The 18,718-nt window shown below is 39.6% G+C and overlaps 2 protein-coding genes across 2 annotated transcripts; both read right to left on the bottom strand.

Moving 5' to 3' along the window:
• Nucleotides 1–319: 319 nt before the first annotated feature.
• Nucleotides 320–7,383, bottom strand: LOC137744319 (uncharacterized). Its single transcript, XM_068484159.1, has 4 exons — nucleotides 6,964–7,383; nucleotides 5,316–6,333; nucleotides 2,175–2,374; nucleotides 320–325 (listed from the first exon to the last, which is right to left on the bottom strand). Exons 1-4 carry the CDS (start codon nucleotides 7,381–7,383, stop codon nucleotides 320–322), a joined length of 1,644 nt encoding a protein of 547 aa, XP_068340260.1.
• A 5,249-nt stretch (nucleotides 7,384–12,632) lies between these two features.
• LOC137746062 (L-type lectin-domain containing receptor kinase IV.1-like) lies at nucleotides 12,633–14,739 on the bottom strand. Its single transcript, XM_068486118.1, has one exon. The coding sequence runs from the start codon at nucleotides 14,610–14,612 to the stop codon at nucleotides 12,753–12,755; it is 1,860 nt and encodes a 619-aa protein (XP_068342219.1). The 5' UTR covers nucleotides 14,613–14,739; the 3' UTR covers nucleotides 12,633–12,752.
• Nucleotides 14,740–18,718: the final 3,979 nt, after the last annotated feature.

Here is an 18,718-nt window from a genome sequence, read left to right as displayed (position 1 = left end):
ATGGCTGTTTGGCTTTGATGGTGGTCACTACACAACTTCATCTTGAATATGTGTTATGCAAATTAATGCCATGCTTTGAATGAAATGGGCATGAGTTCTAGCATTTGGAACTAAGTGATGAAACGCCCTCTAAGTAGTAACCAAGCAAAGAATAATGAGATCATGCAACGACTTTAGAAAACAATAATGCACAGATTTTAACTCTCCAAATAACATTTAGGCTCAAGTCTCACAGGGATGTAGCGTTTGTTAAGTTCCTTCATTCAAGCATGTTACAAACACTAATTTTTTCTTTTGTGATTACATGTGAATTCGTAAACTATAACTACAAACAAGCATAAACCAAAGAGTATATCAAACGTCCATCCATGTTTGTAACTTTCTTTAACCATCATGCAATTAAAAACCAAATCCTCATCATTGTGTTGGAAGGTAACCTACGACACAAACAAACACACAAAAACAACTCTTTTTGTGTTTTTCAAAACAGTTTTTCAAATTTTTATGGTAATTTTGGATTTTTAAGTCAACACACTCTAAAACACTCTAAAATAGCTTAAAAACACTTAAAAACAGTGGGAAGCAAGTTTAGACATGTTAGGTGGTAATACCCTACGACTTTCATGCAAAAATATCTCAAAACAGAATGTTACCCCCCCCCACACTTAAACTAAACATTGTCCTTAATGTTTTAGACACAATTGAACACATTACACAAAACATAAAGTAAGCAACAAAGGGAAGGGTTTAGGGACGCAAATCTGAGTGTGGAGCGATTCCCAAGTTTTCCTTTGTTGATTGCATGGGTTGCCTCCCAAGTAGCGCTTTCTTTTACGTCTTGCAGCCGGACGATGCCACATTGATCAACCTTCATGGGAACCCACGGCATAGTGGGTAGTCTCCTCCACATCATGTTCTACAAAGCTCTCGTAGTAAGGCTTCAATCGATGCCCATTCACCTTGAACTCTTGACCTGTTTTGAAACTACGAACTTGGACTGCACCATGAGGAAAAACTTTAGTAATAACAAAGGGTCCAATCCAACGTGAACGTAACTTACCCGGAAATAGACGAAGACGAGAAATAAACAACAACACTTTTTGTCCAACAGAGAAGGACTTGGTGCGAATCATCTTGTCATGAAAGGTCTTTGTCTTTTCCTTGTAAATGCGGGCATTCTCGTAAGCTTCATTCTGTATCTCCTCAAGTTCATTCAATTGAAGCTTACGATGAATTCCCGCCTCATCTACATCCATGTTGAACTTCCTCACAGCCCAATGAGCCTTGTGCTCCAATTCCACAGGTAAGTGACATGGTTTGCCGTACACAAGCCGGAAAGCGGACATTCCTATGGGTGTTTTGTAGGGGGTCCTATAGGCCCACAATGCATCCTCTAACCTCAAGATCCAATCTTTTCTTGTTGGGCCAACCGTCTTCTCAAGAATCTGTTTTATCTCGCGATTCGACACCTCGGCTTGCCCGCTTGTTTGAGGATGATAGGGTGTCGAAACCCTATGTGTAACTTTGTACTTCTTGAGCAGTGCCTCGATTGTGCGATTACAAAAAGGTGAACCTCCATCACTGATAAGGACTCGAGGCATTCCAAACCTAGCAAAAATGTTAGACTTCACAAAATCTGCAACCACTTTGGAATCGTTAGTACGGGTGGCTTTTGCTTCCACCCATTTGGAAACATAATCCACCGCCAATAAGATATAGCGAAAACCATGGGAGGAAGGAAAATGACCCATAAAACCAATTCCCCACACATCAAATATTTCAACAGAAAGTATAGGGTTTTGTGGCATTTGATCCTTAACACTTATATTACCCATTCGTTGACAACGATCACATGTAAGGAAAAATGTCCTAGCATCCCTAAAAATGGTTGGCCAATAAAACCCGCATTCTAAGACTTTAAGTGCAGTGCGTTGGGTGCCAAAATGTCCCCCACATGCATATGAATGACAGAATGTTAAAATAGATTGAAACTCAGATTCATTCACACAACGTCGTACAATTTGATCAGGACAAAATTTCCAAAGGTATGGGTCATCCCAGACATAAAACCTAGCATCCTTTATCAGCTTATCACGTTGATTCCTATTAAGTGTGCTAGGAGTATGTTTAGACACCAAAAAGTTCACCAAATCTACATACCAAGGCTCACTTACCTGGATAGACATTAATTGCTCATCGGGAAAGGTTTCAGGAATTGGCGATGCTTCCTCATGTACCATTCGACTTAGGTGGTCAGCCACCACATTCTCCACGCCCTTCTTATCCCGAATCTCAATGTCAAACTTTTGTAAAAGCAACAGCCATCGAATTAGTCTAGGCTTGGCCTCCTTCTTCGTGAGCAAATACTTGAGAGCTGCATGATCAGTAAAAATAATAACTTTAGTACCAAGTAAGTGATAGGAGCATATTCATGCGACTTAAATGGCTTGTTCTCGTGCATTTACGTTATGTTTCTTTAGTTATTTTAGTCCTTTATGCTTCTTTTGTGTGTTTTCAGGTTCTAAGGGCAAAGTATGCAAAATGATGCCTTTTGGAGCCTTTTGGAGCCTTTTGGAGCAAATTAGAGATTGGAATGGATATCATATGCTTGGAGCCAAGAGGATGGACGAAATTGAAGGATTCCTCCTCCATTGCAGCCACATGCACATTCAATCATTCACACCAAAACCTTGCACATGCTTTCCCATTTCATTATTCATTCACCTTGCAGCCACTCCACATGCATTTCTAGCTTTTCCTTTGCATTCCCCCTTTAATCAACACATGCATCCACTCACCAAGAAATCATTCATTCCACATGCACCCAAAACACCACCAGAAATCATCATTGCCGTGGGTACCTATCCCATTTCAGATTGTCATTCCACTTCATTGCACATGCATCTTCATAATTCAACACATGCATTCATTATTTATTTACTTTGCATCCTTTAATTTAATCACATGCACATTCAAACAAACACAATCATTCCAGCCATACCTTGCATTTTCAGATTGTTCCTCCATCATTGCACCACAATGCAGCCACATGCACTTGTTCCTCTAACATTTCAGCCACTTGCACTCCCATTCTCTCCCAAAACCGTGCACATGCCTTCTCCTTGCATTTCCAGCCATTCCACATGCTATTTCAGCCACATGCACTCATAATCATTCAACCAACATGTGCACATGCAACCTAGCTGTCATGTTCCCCCCATTTCACCTATAAATAAACATTCATTTCACAACAGAAATTGGTCCCTTGGGGCCGTGCCTTTCACAAAGTCCATCCATTTCTTCCATAAACTCATCCATTGCAGAAATGTAGACCATCAAACTCCCTTGTGCCGTGCTCTCCCTTACAATCCAAACACCATCCTTCCATTTCCACCACTCCTCTTCCATATCTCCACCACTCCCCAAACCATTCACACCATCAAACTCACCTTAGACCTTGTGCCACAACGAAGAGGAAGAGAAGAGTGCCTAAACGTTCATACAATTCAAGTTTGAGTTGTTGGAATGTTTAGGTGTTTCTTTGATTTCAATTCTTAATTTCAATGCTCTTTGTTTTGTACGAATGAGGAATGGATGATAAGAGGGCCTAAACGTTCATACAATTCAAGTTTGAGTTGTTGGAATGTTTAGGCGTTTCTTTGATTCTCTTTGTTTTGTACCATGAGGAACTAAACCCCCCTTGGTTAGGGGGTGATTCGAATATATGTTTATGCTTGCATTTTGATTTGAATACTTCTAATTGCGTTTCATAAGTTGTGAATTCAATTCGTTTAACTGTTTGATTGATAACTTATTTATGTATGTTCATTGAGAGTGCACACTTAATTTTCATGCATGAATATGACGCTAGAATATAAGTGAGTTTCACCTAATCGTTATGAACTTATATTCACAAGTAGTGGAGGTTGCTTATAAACAATCGCGTTAAATGAATTCTTGGCATAAGTTTCATGCAATCCATAGTAACGAATGCCTCGTCAACACTTATAATTTTCATAGAGCGTAATGATTCTTGCTTGTACCTCTTCTATGCATTCATGTTGAGGACTTGTGGGGAATGTTTTGAATTGTCGCATGCATCATCCAATTCAATAATGTTAGGAAGATTTGAAGGTTAATTAGTGCATCACGGTTAACTTGGGGTGTTGAGTATCATAGTTTATTGAAATGCAATTGGAAATCATTTTATTATGCAAGTATAACATGTATGGAGATGAACCCCTTAGCCATTCTATCACCCATTCATTCCATTCCATCAAATTCGTTTTACAATCTGTTTAGTTTATTAACTTGTTTTGTTATTTCAATTTTCGTATAAATCTAAATCCCCCTTTACTTTAATGTCCAATTTAGTTAGAAATCAATTTAGTTTGTGCTTTTAAGTGTTTTGATTCATTTTATTTCCCAATTTCGTCCAGATTCACCAAAGTGCTCAAAACTGCCCAGAAAGTGATTTTAAGGCAGTTTTGAGTGTTTTGGGTGATGTTTGAGTCTTTTGGTTTGTTTTAATGTTTTAAGTGTTTAGTTTTGAATTCTTTGAGTCTAGTATAGTGTTTCATATTGTTATTTTACGTTTTTGAGTCAAATCCAAGTGGTTAACAATCCCTCCTAATCCCCGGTCCAGAACGATCCCTACTTATACATATACTACAATTTGACGAAAAGAGGGTTTAATTTGTGTGCGTATAATTTTCGCATCAGTAAGTATGACCGAAACTTATCTAATGTAAATACCACAGCAAGTAATTCTTTTTCAGTGGTTGAGTAATTTAATTGAGCATCATTTAGTGTCCTAGATGCATAATAAATAACATGAGGTTGTTTGTTCTTTCGCTGCCCCAAAACAGCACCAATCGCATAGTCCGAAGCATCGCACATCAACTCGAATGGAAGGCTCCAATCTGGAGGTGTGATAATGGGAGCCGAAGTGAGAGCCTCCTTGAGGTGGTTGAATGCTTTCTCACACGCCTCGTTGAACTCGAAAACCACCTCCTTTTGAAGCAATCGGCATAGTGGCTGCGCAATCTTGGAGAAATCCTTTATGAAGCGCCTATAAAAACCTGCATGACCAAGAAACGAACGAACCTCTCTAACCGAAGTTGGAGAGGGTAAGTGACGAACAAGGTCTACCTTAGATTTATCCACTTCAATGCCTTTTTCAGAAATAATATGTCCTAGAACAATACCTTGCTTAACCATGAAATGACATTTTTCCCAATTAAGCACAAGATTCGTTTCAACACAACGTTTCAAAATTAAGGTCAGATTATTCAAGCAATGATCGAATGAATTACCAAACACGCTAAAATCATCCATGAATATCTCAATAATCTTCTCCACATAATCAGAGAATATACTCACCATGCATCGTTGAAATGTCGCAGGGGCATTGCACAACCCAAATGGCATACGTCGATATGCAAAGGTGCCAAAGGGGCACGTGAAAGTTGTCTTTTCCTGATCCTCCGGAGCTATCACAATTTGGTTATATCCGGAATAGCCATCAAGAAAGCAATAAAATTTATAACCGGCTAACCTTTCTAGCATTTGGTCCAGGAATGGCAATGGAAAGTGATCCTTCCTTGTCATGGCATTTAACTTCCTGTAATCAATACACACACGCCAACCTGTCACAACACGAGTGGGTACAAGCTCTTGTTCTTCATTCTTCACCACCGTGACTCCGGACTTCTTTGGAACAACCTGCACGGGTGACACCCAACGACTATCAGAAATAAGATATATAACACCACAATCAAGCAATTTTATAATCTCCTTTTTTACTACTTCCAACATGGGTGGATTAAGGCGACGTTGAGCTTCACGAGATGGCTTGGCTCCCTCCTCCAAAAGGATGCGATGCATGCATGTGGTGGGACTAATGCCTTTGATATCCGCCAAGGTCCATCCAATGGCAGGTTTGTGCTCCTTGAACACCCTTATCAGCTTGTCTTCTTCTTGGCCCGTGAGTGAACTAGAAATGATGACAGGTAGTGTCTGATCTTCTCCCAAGAAAACATACTTCAAGTGACTAGGTAATGGCTTTAACTCAAGTGTAGGTGGCTGCACAATTGATGGAAGTAACTTGTTAGTCAAAACCGAATCTAAAAGTGAGAGTGGAGACTTACCAGAGTGTGAGGGCAATGACTCAAGGGCCGAGACCATTTCAAGCACTTCACTACAAGGGGGCACGACAATATGGTCAGATTCCATGCCGTGGCTTGCAAGGATTCCCCCACCCTCATTTCTTGCTCCTATGCCGTGCACTAAGGCTACTTCAAGTGCATCTTCGTTCCTTCGATTCAAATGTACCTGTGCCAAAAAATCAACAATGTCAATAGCAAAACAAGAATGGTCCTCAATTGGATATTTAATAGTTTCAGAAAGATTAAAACGAATAATGTCCCCATCAAATTCCATGGTTAATGTTCCCGTATACACATCTATCTTTGTTCTCGCTGTTTTCATGAATGGACGGCCTAGCAAGATTGGCAATGATGGCGCATGGCTCGAATCCTCTATTTCTAAGACATAAAAATCTGCAGGAAAGATAAGATGATTGACCTGCACTAAAACATCCTCAAGGACTCCCTTGGGATAAGCGTTAGAACGATCAACCAATTGAATTATAACGCCATCTTGTTTTAACTCACCCAGGTTCATAGATGCATAAATGGAATATGGCATAACATTAATAGAAGCACCTAAATCTAACATGCATTGCTCAAATCTAGTGTTTCCAATTGTGCATGGGATAGTAAAGCTCCCTGGGTCCTTACACTTTGGAGGTAACTTTCGTTGCAAAACCGCGGATACATTCTCACTTACTTTCACAACTTCTTTGTTTGAAATTCTTTTCCTAGTTGTGCATAACTCTTTTAAAAACTTTGCATACCTGGGCACTTGCTTAATAGCATCAAGTAAAGGAATATTTACTTGGACTTTTCGAAAGGTATCCAAAATGTCCTTTTCGCTTTCTTCCTTCTTCGATTGTGCAAATCTGCGAGGGAAAGGAACATCGGGCAGATTAGTGTTCGAAATCACAACATTTGGGACAACCTTACCTGAGGTGGATGGATGGGGGGTCGTAGATGGCTGTGGCATGGGTGGTACCACCCTTGCCGTGGGGTGATTTTTCTCCTCTTCTTCGATTCGTATCTTCTCATCTTCCTTGTTTCCCACTTCTTTTCCACTTCTTAGTGTGATAGCTTTCGCAGATTCGAAACCACCCTTGGGATTGACCACCGTAGTGCTTGGTAACTTACCACTTTCACGAATTTGTCCCAAAAATTCAGCCATTTGGCACATTTGCTTCTTCAGCTCATTAACCTCTTTTGCTTGGTTCTGCATTCCCTGCACCATTGTGGTTAGTAACTGATATGTTTTATCGTCATTCATAGACGTACCTGAGTTGGTTTGGGATGATTGTGCTTGAGGAGGTGGTTGTGGTGCCATTGGCCTTAAAAAGAAACCCGGGGGTTGTCGGAATCCACTTTGTTGGCCATATTGTGGTTCATCTCTCCATCTGAAATTGGGGTGGTCACGCCATCCCTGATTGTATATGTTGGAGAAAGGATCACCTCTTGGTTGGTTCTGATTCCCATAGCCCACGACATTGGCAGATTCCCACCCTCCATTCTCAATTAATTGAGGACATTGATCAGATTGGTGTCCTTGAATGGAGCATACACCACATATTGTAGTTCCTTGCGTCTTAGGGCCTTCAACAAACTGCGATAACATAGACGTAAGGTTAGCCATTTGGGATTGTTACTTAGAAATAGAACTTACCTCATTTACATGTTGTGGCCGTGGGGTGTCTCTCTGCCCAACACCTTCATATTGTTGTGCATTGAGTGCTCGATTAGCAATGAGAATTTTGGCATCCCTAGGTGTCTTGTCCACTAGAGCTCATCCCGCGGATGCATCCAACATTTGCCGTTCAAGTGGTAAAAGGCCTTCGTAAAAATATTGAAGAAGTAGCTCCTCCTTCATCTGGTGCTGTGGACAGGAAGCAACAAGAGATTTAAAACGTTCGTAATACGTAGGAAAAGATTCACCTTGGCTTTGCTGAATTCCACTAATCTTCTTGCGAAGAAGAATGACTCGTGATGTCGGAAAGAACTTCTCTAAGAAGGCTCGCTTCATACTCTCCCATGATGTGACAATTCCGGGAGCCAACTCATACAACCAATCCTTGGCCTTCTCCACCAAAGAAAAAGGAAAAGCCTTCATCTTCAATATGTTGCTGTCCACGTTCACCGGTGTCATACTTGAGCACACCACCTCGAATTCATTTAGATGCTTGTTCGGATCCTCCATGGCCAACCCATGGTATTTCGGAATATGGTGGAGCAAGCTGGACTTCAACTCAAATTCATCAGTCTTCTCAGGGGCTGCCCTAAGGTATTGGATGCAAAGAGGTGCTGCATTTGCCAAACCCGAGGCAGAAAGCTCCTTGATGGTTCGATTGTCCACTGCCATGGTTGGTACTTCCTCTTCAACCCAATCCGTGGCCTCCTCTTCAACCTCAACTTCAACTTCTTGCTCTTCTAATTCAGGTTCGGGACTAGGAGGATTAGACGGTTGCGATTTCTTTTTCCTTCTCAAAGTCCTCTCGAAATCACCGTCAAAGTCGGAGATATGCTCACGAACAGGTTGTGAGCCACGGGTCATAAACTAGTACCTGCACACAAGAGCAAACAAGGTTAGCAATCAACCTAATAGACTCGGCACAAGTAAGGAAATAAGGTGCCACACACGGCACAAAAACAAAACACACACACACGGTGCAAAAAAAAAAAAAAAAAATTAAAACAAAACAGAAACTAACAATTTAAACAAGACTCAAGACAAGGGATTAGCAACTTTGCTAATCCCCGGCAACGGCGCCAAAATTTGATGTGAGAATTTTGTTGACACACAAATTAAACCCTATTTGTGACAATTGTAGTAATGAAGTAAGTAGGGATCGTTCTAACCGGGGATTAACTAGCGGTGCTAATCTAATTTGAATTGACTCAAATAGAAACTAGAACTTAATTGGGACGAATTTGAAAGTGTTATGACTCCAATTGCTTAAAACACAAAATAAAACAAATACGAATGACTACGACTCAACAAAATATGGGGGGATTGTGGTTGGACGAATTTAAACTAAATGGGCAGATTGTAAAGAAAACTGATTTTAAGACAAAATTGTGATGAATCAATGGATGATGGGATAGCTAAGAGGTTCTTCTCCACACATGAAATATATGCAACGTAAATCAATTTCCAATTATCAATCCAATAAGTTATGAACCTCGATACTCCAAGTTAATTAGGTCCGCTTAAATTAACCTTCAGATTTCCCTAGAATCATTGAATTGGATGAATATGCATCGCAAACAAATTATTCCTAACAAATTCTCTATATGAACAACATGATAAAGATATAAGTTAGAATCATTACGTTCTTTGGAAATCATAAGCATCGACAAGGCATTTGTAACTATGAAAAGCATGATACGCTTGCCAGGAATCTACTTAACATGATCGTGACTAGCAACCTTCACTACTTGTGAATATAAATTCATAACGATTAGGTGAAACAAACTTATATCCTAGCATCAAATTCAAGCATGCAAATTAAGCGTGCACTCTCAATCAGCATACAAGAATAAGTTCTAAATCAAACGGTTAAGCAAATTGTATTCAAAACTTATGCAACGATAATTGGAAGTAATCAACTTATTTCACATATATAATCATGGTTTCGAATCACCCCCTAGCTAACTAGGGGGTTTAGCCTCTCATGTTCACAGAAAGAGAAATACAATTGAATTTAAACATAAAGCACAAAGGATTGATTACACCTAGAACGCACAACGAATCCACTTGAATTTCTGCGCGTCGAAGCTCCTCTTTCCTCTTCTACTTGCTGCGGCAGAGAGTGTTTAGGGAATTTCTGGATGGTTTTCTGGGTTAGGGATGGATTTAGGGAGGTTGGGTGGTGCGGCAAGGTTAATAGATGGTGTGTGAAGGTGTGGAAGGTGGCTGGAATGGTGGGGATGGTTGCGGCAAGACTGGGAATTGGCTGGAGTGGAGGGAGAAGGCACGGCAGAGAGTGGAAGAGAGGTGATGGAGGCTACGGCTTAGTGAGGAAAAATTAGGGTTATGGTGGCTACGGATGGAAGAAAAATTGGTGAATGGGAGTGCACGGTTTTTGAGGGAATTAGGGTGTGACGGCTGAATGAATTCTGAAAATATGAATGCATGCCGCTGGAATGAATTAGGGTGCAAAATTCATGGGGGGGGGCCACGGCTAAGGGGGAATTATGGGAGAATAATTATGGAATCCACGGCAAAGGAAGGAAAAATAATGTATATGGTGCTGCCGCTGAGATTGAATGGAAAAACACACGGCTTGGATTGATTATTATTTTTTTTTTGGTTTTTAATTGGTTTAATGATAAATTGGGGGGGGGGGGGGGGGGGCACGGCTTATGGTGTTTTTTTGGGTGAATATTAGGGTCACGGCTTAAGGGGGATTATGTGAATGTGTGGCCGAATGAATTGGGGGTTTTGGGAGAGAATTAGGGTGAGAATCTCAATGGGAGAATGAAAAGTGACGGCTAGGGTTAAATAAAAGGGCAAGGTGGTTTAAAGTGGCTAGGGCCATCGTTTTTTGTCCTAAAGTGCCTACAAGGACTTCAAAGTGGCTAGAAAATACGGACGTTTAAGATCAGGAAAGGTTACCAAAACGGGAAACTTAGGGTTAACTTTCCTACTTCAAATAGGAAACCTTGTTTGAGTAGGATTCCTCGTTTTGGTAAGAATTCATCGTTGGAGTAGGAATTCGTCGTTTCTTCAAGTCTTCAACTCATTCATTCCTCTTTCGCTCCAAAAGACTCCAATTTGCATCTTCTTGCACACTTTGGCCTTATAATCTGAAAATACACAAAAGTGGCCTTAAACACTAAAATAACTAAGTAAACACAACATAAATGCACGAGAACAAGCTAATTAAGTCGCATGAATATGCTCCTATCAGTTACAACCAGATCTTTATCGCTGAGGCTGACGTCCACAAGACCGCATTCTGTTGCCCGGGGGCACTCGGTACCTACGAATGGGTTGTCAGGCCATTCGGGCTCAAGAACGCCGGCGCCACATACCAACGAGCCATGAATACGATATTCCACGACTTGATCAGTACGATCGTAGAAGTTTATATCGATGATGTGGTAGTAAAATCGAAAAGCCGCCGAACGCACCTAGATGATCTTCGGCACGCGTTCCTCCGCATACGCTAGCATAATCTAAAGATGAACCCGGCCATTTGATTAAAGGGTGTGCTATCCCTCATCCTCTTTTTGTACTTCTCCCTCATCCTCTTCACGAAATTGTACATTTGATTAAAGGGTGTGCTATCCACACATCCCATTTTACTTCTCACACACCCCTTGATAATTTTTGTTCGTTGATCTATCTTTTTCAATTCATCCGATCCAACGGCCGAAAATCAAGAAGGTGTGTGAGAAGTAAAATGGGGTGTGTGGATATCACATCCCTTGATTAATGGTTACACCTGCAGAATTCCTTCATGCTTTTCTTCCTTTCGCTTTCTGCATTGTAATCTCTAAATGACCGGCCAAACGAATTAATTTCAGGGCAACGAATGCATCGCTTGATGCGGCAATTTCTTCATTGGTCCCAGAAGAAAGCTTATGGTTCTCCACTTGTGACACAAGCTCAGGCTGCTCAGTAGAGAGAGTCATCCTTGCCTCCAAAAAGTGATGTATGATTTTAAGCAAATAAAAACAATAGAAGCAGTAGCAGATAGTTAATTAGGAAGGTAACAGAGGCTGTTGGTTGTTTATGCCACACCACATTGCGAAAGTGGGTTTTTACAGTCACATTAAAAAGTTCTTTGGATGACAAAAATATCAATTTTATCCAATTAGTCCCAAAAAAAAAGTTCAAATAGTGTTGAAAGATTTAAGAGCTGTCATTGAAACAAAGTGAATAAAATCGAAGTAAAAGCATACATATATACACCAAATAGAGTACTTCCCTGAGTCATATTTAGCCTATGCTAGAATAAAAAAAAGAGTAAATTTATCGACTTTTAGATATCATATTCGAAGTTCTTTTTTTGACATTTTTGGGGTGTGAGATCAACCACCTAAGCTCTGCGATGTAAATGTGCTTCATGGAGAAATACATGTCACATGCTTTTTCAAGAAGTACTTTGACTTTTTGAAAAAATGACGTATGATTAGAAGTACTTCTTACATAAGCAGTCACAAACTAGCTTGTAATTGTTTGCTCACCTTTTTTTCCCGGTTTTGTTTGGCCCCTTTGGGTACATTAGTTTCGTTACCTTTTATTAGCTTCATGTTTGGTGTCTGAGTTGTATTGTTTGAATATTTGTAATGTAATTTGTTATTTTAGTGAAAAAAATGGAATGTTGATTTTAGTCCTTTTATCATATACAAATCTTTGAATCTTTTCTCTCCTTGCAGTGCAAGTTAATTGCAGTAGATTATCTCCCTAAAAGAATATCATGGTACTTATAATTTTGCATAAATTACTTTTACCCAACCAACATACAGATTGTTCCTGCATTACTTTTATGTAACTAACAAGTTACCAGACTAATAGGTTACATGTAACATTCAAGGCCGCAACTATATGCGCTATGAATTCCAGTTATAGAGAGAAAAAGAAACCCTCATTGCTCGAAGTCAGCGACCACCTGAGAGTAATGTCGGCTCTGGAACATATGAAATTCCCTTGCTCGTTGACGACGAATATGACTTTACAAAATCATCGAAACCCTCATGGTGCGCAAATGTTAAGTCTCTGGCAGAAAGACAATCAAGTGGCAACTCCAGCAAAGGAATGTCACCCTCCAAATACTGCACAACTTGGCGCATGCTTGGCCTGGCTGAAGGAACCGAATGAGAGCACAAAAGCCCGAGCTTGAATACCAATTCCACTTCCTCAACTATAAATTCTGTACCCAAGTTTGGATCTCTTGCCTCAAGTATATTACCTCTCTTCCAACAAGAATACACCCAATCAACCAGAATTATCTCTCGATCTTGACCTTGTGTCCCTATTGGCCTTCTTCCACAGGCAACTTCAAGCAAAAATGCACCGAAAGAAAACACATCAGCTTGTGTTGTAGCCTTGCCTGTTCTAGTATGCTCTGGAGCTAGATACCCGAGTGTTCCAACTACACGAGTAGTCTGAGGGTCCTTTCCGTGGTCATATAATCTTGCAAGCCCAAAATCTCCTAATCTACCATTCAATTCCTCATCAAGTAAAACATTACTGGCCTTCACATCTCTGTGAACCACAACTTGTTCCCATCCTTCGTGAAGATAAAACAACCCCGAAGCGACGCCTCTGATGACTCTAAACCTCTGCTTCCAATTGAGAGTGACCACTGGTTGGTCAAAGAGGTACTTGTCCAGGCTCCCATTAGGCATGTAATCATAGACCAGAAGCAGCTCCCCTTTTCTTCTGCAATACCCCAAGAGTGGTACTAAATTCCGGTGGCGAAGCCTGCCGATGCTAGCAATTTCTGCAACAAACTCCTTCATCCCCTGTCTTGAATCATGTGAGACCCTCTTTACCGCAATCTCAGTTTTAGAGGAAGGTAATATGCCTCTATAGACCTTGCCAAATCCCCCAGTTCCCAAAAGCTCTTTTTCCTTGAACCCTTTTGTGGCTATATATAAATCTTTGTATTTAAACCTTTGAGGACCATATTCCAGCTCCCAATCTTCAAGAAGCTCTGCAAATTTCTTCCTCCGTCTTATGCCATACATTAGACCTGAAATCGCTAGCAACACTAAACTCACCGATATCACAGGCACGCCAATGGCTACAAGATTAGATCTTTTTTTACCTCCTATCCGGGGCAGCTTAGGAAGTTGTGAGAGAACAATTTCTTGAGCCTGGCCATTCGTTGCAAAGCTCCATCCTAAAACATAATGAGAACTGAGGAACGAGCCAGTGGATGAGGAGAAGCCAACATACATAGTCTTGTTAAGGACCATGGAAAGGTCACGCTTCAAAGACAAGAGTGGAATTTGGGGTTTATCAACAACGATTGGAGCCAAAGTGACGTCGATTTTCTTCTTGGCGTCATCATATTCCACCCAAACTTGCATTGGTTGACCACTAATGAGGGTCAAGTTCCGGAACCCCCCATTGTTCTGAGCATAATATCCTGCCGGAGCTGATTTCTCTGAGCGCAAACCATTAATATCAATCCCAACATGGTTGTTGTTGATGTCACCTAATTCGTTATTCCATATGGTATCAAGTTCTACAGCAAAAACACAATTGGTTTCATTGTTGTTGGTGTTATTGCAAAGGCCCATGTACTGGGGCGGAAAAGCTCCAGGAATCCCCCTTGTTGGAGAAATGACAAAGGCCATTCCATGACCGCTCAGAGTTGCATACGCCGATCTGATAGCGAACACAAATGTCGTAGAAAATGAGAAAGCATTGGTATCAGAGTATGAGTTCTTGAAGGTGACTGGGTTAGGGTAGAAGGCATGGCTTTTCTCTTGAGAGTCATTTGTAAGCATCAAAAGACCGTTGGGTGTGAACTGGGCTACACCGTCTAAGCTAAGATTTTCTGACCGGAAACCATTGTAGTTGAAGCTAACATATTGAGCTGCTGCTAGGGTTGCTTGTATGAGTATTACAAGCTTGAAAAACGTGGCTGCCATTCTTAGTTCTCTCCAAAACCTCTGGGAACTATCTTATAAGCAATGCAACTTAGCTGAGCTGTCCCTTCTTTGTCTCACTAATTAAATGTGTTGTCTTTTTGTAGTAGAAAAAAAACAGTAACCAGACTGTTCAGTGCCTGCTACCGCACGCAACTTCTTGTTGAAATACCCACATCGATTGTATCTTTGAGAAATGAAGAGTTTAAATATTTCAACCTTACTCTAACTAATACTGAGATTTTTTGTGATAAAACCTCACACCTGACGAATTGTACTCGGTGGTAATTACTAAGTTGGGGACAATATCAGTGTTGTTAGAAGCGGGCATTTGGCCCGTCTCTTTGATAATTCTACATGGTATCAAAGCCAGGAAGTGGCTCGTACTGCCACGTGATGGGTGGGTCCCCTTGGCCCCGCGTATAGGGTGAGTCCTCGTGGATTCATGTGGTTGTCGATGTGTGGATTTCCCACATATGACCTTCTAATTAGGTCCCAACTAAGAGCGCTTGTCGAAATATCTCGGATTGATTGTATCTCTAAGAAGATAAGAGTTTAAATATCCTAACTAGACTCCAACTAATACCGAGGCCTTTTGTCATGAAACCCTACACCTGACAATTTATGCAGGTGGTAATTATTAAGTTGGAGATAATATTGGTGTTGTACCTTTGGCTCGCCTCTTTGATAATTTTACATTTTTCAACTCAATTAATTTTAGACTTTATATGTGATTGTGATGTTGCAACTTCTAGCGATGACAAAGTTAGTTCTGCACCATACAACGTAGGAACACGGCCCTATTCATCATAAAAAGAAAGGGGTCCCTATTCATCATAAAAAGAAAGGGGTCCCTATTCATCATAAAAAGAAAGGGAAATGATGCAGAAGGAGCCAAGTTAGTTCTTCACCATACAACGTAGGAATACGACCCTATTCATCATATATAAAAAGAAAGGGAAATGACGCAGAAAGAGCCAAGGGGTCTAGGGAAGACGATGGAGATAGATACCTGGGAATCACTCAACCAGGAGTAACGGATTCGCTAAATGTCGCTAATCGTGGATTCACTTGACACTATTAAGTCTAACATTTGACATAAGAGGAAAAACTCACTCTCTTCTTAGATTGATTATAATTCACTAAATTGATTTTCTTTTGAGTACATAAGAATCCCTTTAAATAGGGGGATTAAAATAATTGATAGGATAAATACTAAAGATTATAGTTTCTAGACATCTAAATAAAACATGGTTTTGAAAGATGAAAAGCCACCAACATGTATAATACATAGACCATATTAACTAGTTGTTGTGGGCTGCATCATACTCCTCTTCTCAGAAAGATCTCGTACTTGAGTTCAAATCCTTTCACTACAGAAAAAAATAATTGTGCCGTAAGAGGCTTATGGACACCTATATATGTGTCCTATAACAACAGCAACAGTACAACAACTAAAATATTATATGTGCTCTCTATGGGTGTGCTATTTGATCAAAAGGCACAATATGATGTTTTGTGCTGAAATAGGCAAACACAAATAAGCAGCCTATTTGTGCCTTAGTTCTAAAAACAATAACAGACACCGGCACAATTTTGAAATTCAAAAAAAATTCAAAATTTTCACAAAATCAAAATGACAGATACAATATGGCTATTTGATGGATTACACAACCAATACTGACAATAAAATTTTCTAATTCCTCACAATAAATCTTCATCCGGAGATATTCGGCCAATTGTCAAAAATCGTCCAATTCTGTTGGTGAAGTTTGCCTTCCAATAGTTTTTCCCCATCCTCCTACACAACAACAATAGTAACAGAAAATAATTTGATGACGAGAGCAAAGTAAAACAAGATAGTCTTAATACATAAGAATAGACACCCCTAACAGTATGCAGTTGAAATAAAAGTTTTTCTACTATAAGGGCATCACCGTACATTAAAATTGTGGACATTCTATGATTAAGTAAAGTGCTTTGGAATACGATAAAGAAATGTAAGATTCACAAATCTTGGAATACATAAAAAAAGGGCAAGACAAAATTACACTATCCCCCATTGAAACCTACACTGACATTCAAAGATAACATTTGGATTAAAGACAACATTCAATACCCTCTCGAGTTTAACTAATTTAAAGTGACAAATATATGTAATTCCTCACGGATTCCAAGACTACATTCAAAGTTTAATCAAACATAATAATCCTATTGCTTCGGCATTTTATTCCAACTAATTTAAGGGAATGAAAGCATATCAATTTGCAAATGCTGAGAAATTATTAAGTGGTACTGTAGTACCACGTCAGCATGATACTTCTGTTTAAATTTAGTCATCTGTATTTTTTTTATATAGTTGAAAATTAATATTATTTTTAATTTTTGCATAAATTTAAAAAAGAAAAAAAATGAAAAAAGCATAGGAGATCGATCTCCTCCCCCTTCCTGCGTTTGGATGGAGGGATGGTGGTGGTGATAATCAAGAAGGATGGTACTGATTACTCCCTCTGGTGGTAGTCATAAGTGGGTGAACATGATTTCGATCACTCTCTCTCTTTCTCTCCTTTGGGTCGAATCTCAGTCAAATCTTAATTGTCGAACCTTCAAATCAAACCCAGTTTCCTTCTTTAGCAACTCGCCAAAATTCGACCAGAAACGCGTTGAAATTATAATTTGGGGCACTGTGTTGGATTTTCCTTTTTACCATTTTTAGATTTTACTTTTACCGTAACCTTAAATGTCGAAATTCACCGCGTGATCTACGCTCTGTTCTTGAAATTCAGTGAGGTGAAAAGAATCCTGGTTTTTTCTTTTTTCAACCGAATATGGGCAAGTACAGAGGCCAGGGGAAGCCCAGAGGAGGATGATTGTTTCGCAGAAAGACACAACCTTTGAGAGACCCAGAGGAGGGAAAGAGAGAGATCGAAATCATGGGTTGCTTTCTTGCATGTTTTGGTTCTTCCAAAGACAAAAAAACACAGGTGTAATCAGGAAAGTAGGGATCGTCCGATCTCTTTTTTTTTTTTTTTTTTTTTCTTTTTTCATTTTTTCCTTTTTTTAAATTTATTTAAGAGGTAAAAATGATATTAAATTCCAGCTGTGCAAAAATAATAACAGATAAATAGCAAAATTTGAATGGAAGTATCACGGCTGACGTGGTACTACTATACCACCTAATAATTTCTCGGGGGAAGTTGTGAGAGAACAATTTCTTATGCCTTGGCGCCATTCTAGAACATAATCTTGTTATGGACCATGGAAAGGTCGATCGCACTTCAAAGATAAGAGCGGAATGTGGGGTTTATAAACAACGATTGGAGCCAAAGTGACATCGATTTTCTTCTTGGCGCCATCATATCCCACCCAAACTTGCATTGATTGATCGCTAATGAGGGTCAAGAGAAGAGAATGCTTTGAATCCTTCTTTTATTCTTCCCAATTTAAGGTATAATATACAATTCTAGAGCTGCAATGATAAGGAAGGGATGATTACAGTAATTACAATACTAAATTACAAGGGATTAACCGTAAGTAGGAAATCTTAAACCGTAGGAAACTATATACAAGTCAGCACTCCACCTCAAGTTGGTGTATCTTGATACTTTTAGTACCTGCACAAATATGGTTAAAATCACACAAAATACTTGCAAGAGAACAAGGTAATTGTAGTAAAAATGCTCATGCAAGGTCGTTCCCACATGAATTATCTAAAACAATTTATGCAAAACCAAAATCTTAGTTAATTATTTGAAAACAAAGATTAGAAATGGTTGATTTTGAATTTAAATATAATAAAAACAAATTTAATAAAAGCAATTTAGGAAAAACAACTAGTAACCAATTAAGAAGAAATCAGACCAAAAAGAAAAGGTTTTGAGAAATAAGTTTGGAAAAGCACTAGGGTTCCGCTGTCATCTTAACAATCCTATGTAGATTTATTAATTACTATTAAATTACCATGC

Source organism: Pyrus communis, chromosome 9, assembly GCF_963583255.1.
Source record: "Pyrus communis chromosome 9, drPyrComm1.1, whole genome shotgun sequence".
In the NCBI taxonomy this organism is placed as follows: Eukaryota; Viridiplantae; Streptophyta; class Magnoliopsida; order Rosales; family Rosaceae; genus Pyrus; species Pyrus communis.
Note: the sequence above shows the minus strand (reverse complement) of the source record. Positions and strands in the feature narration are given on the sequence as shown.

Excerpts from the sequence above, each read along its gene's own strand:
- LOC137744319 (XM_068484159.1), bottom strand. The coding sequence starts at position 7,383 with ATGGTGCAGGGAATGCAGAACCAAGCAAAAGAGGTTAATGAGCTGAAG. Across the intron at positions 6,334-6,963 it reads TTTTGGATACCTTTCGAAAA|GTACATTTGAATCGAAGGAA; the intron begins GTCCAAGTAAAT and ends TTTTTGGCACAG. Across the intron at positions 2,375-5,315 it reads GGATGATTTTAGCGTGTTTG|CTCTCAAGTATTTGCTCACG; the intron begins GTAATTCATTCG and ends CTGATCATGCAG.
- LOC137746062 (XM_068486118.1), bottom strand. The coding sequence starts at position 14,612 with ATGCTTACAAATGACTCTCAAGAGAAAAGCCATGCCTTCTACCCTAAC.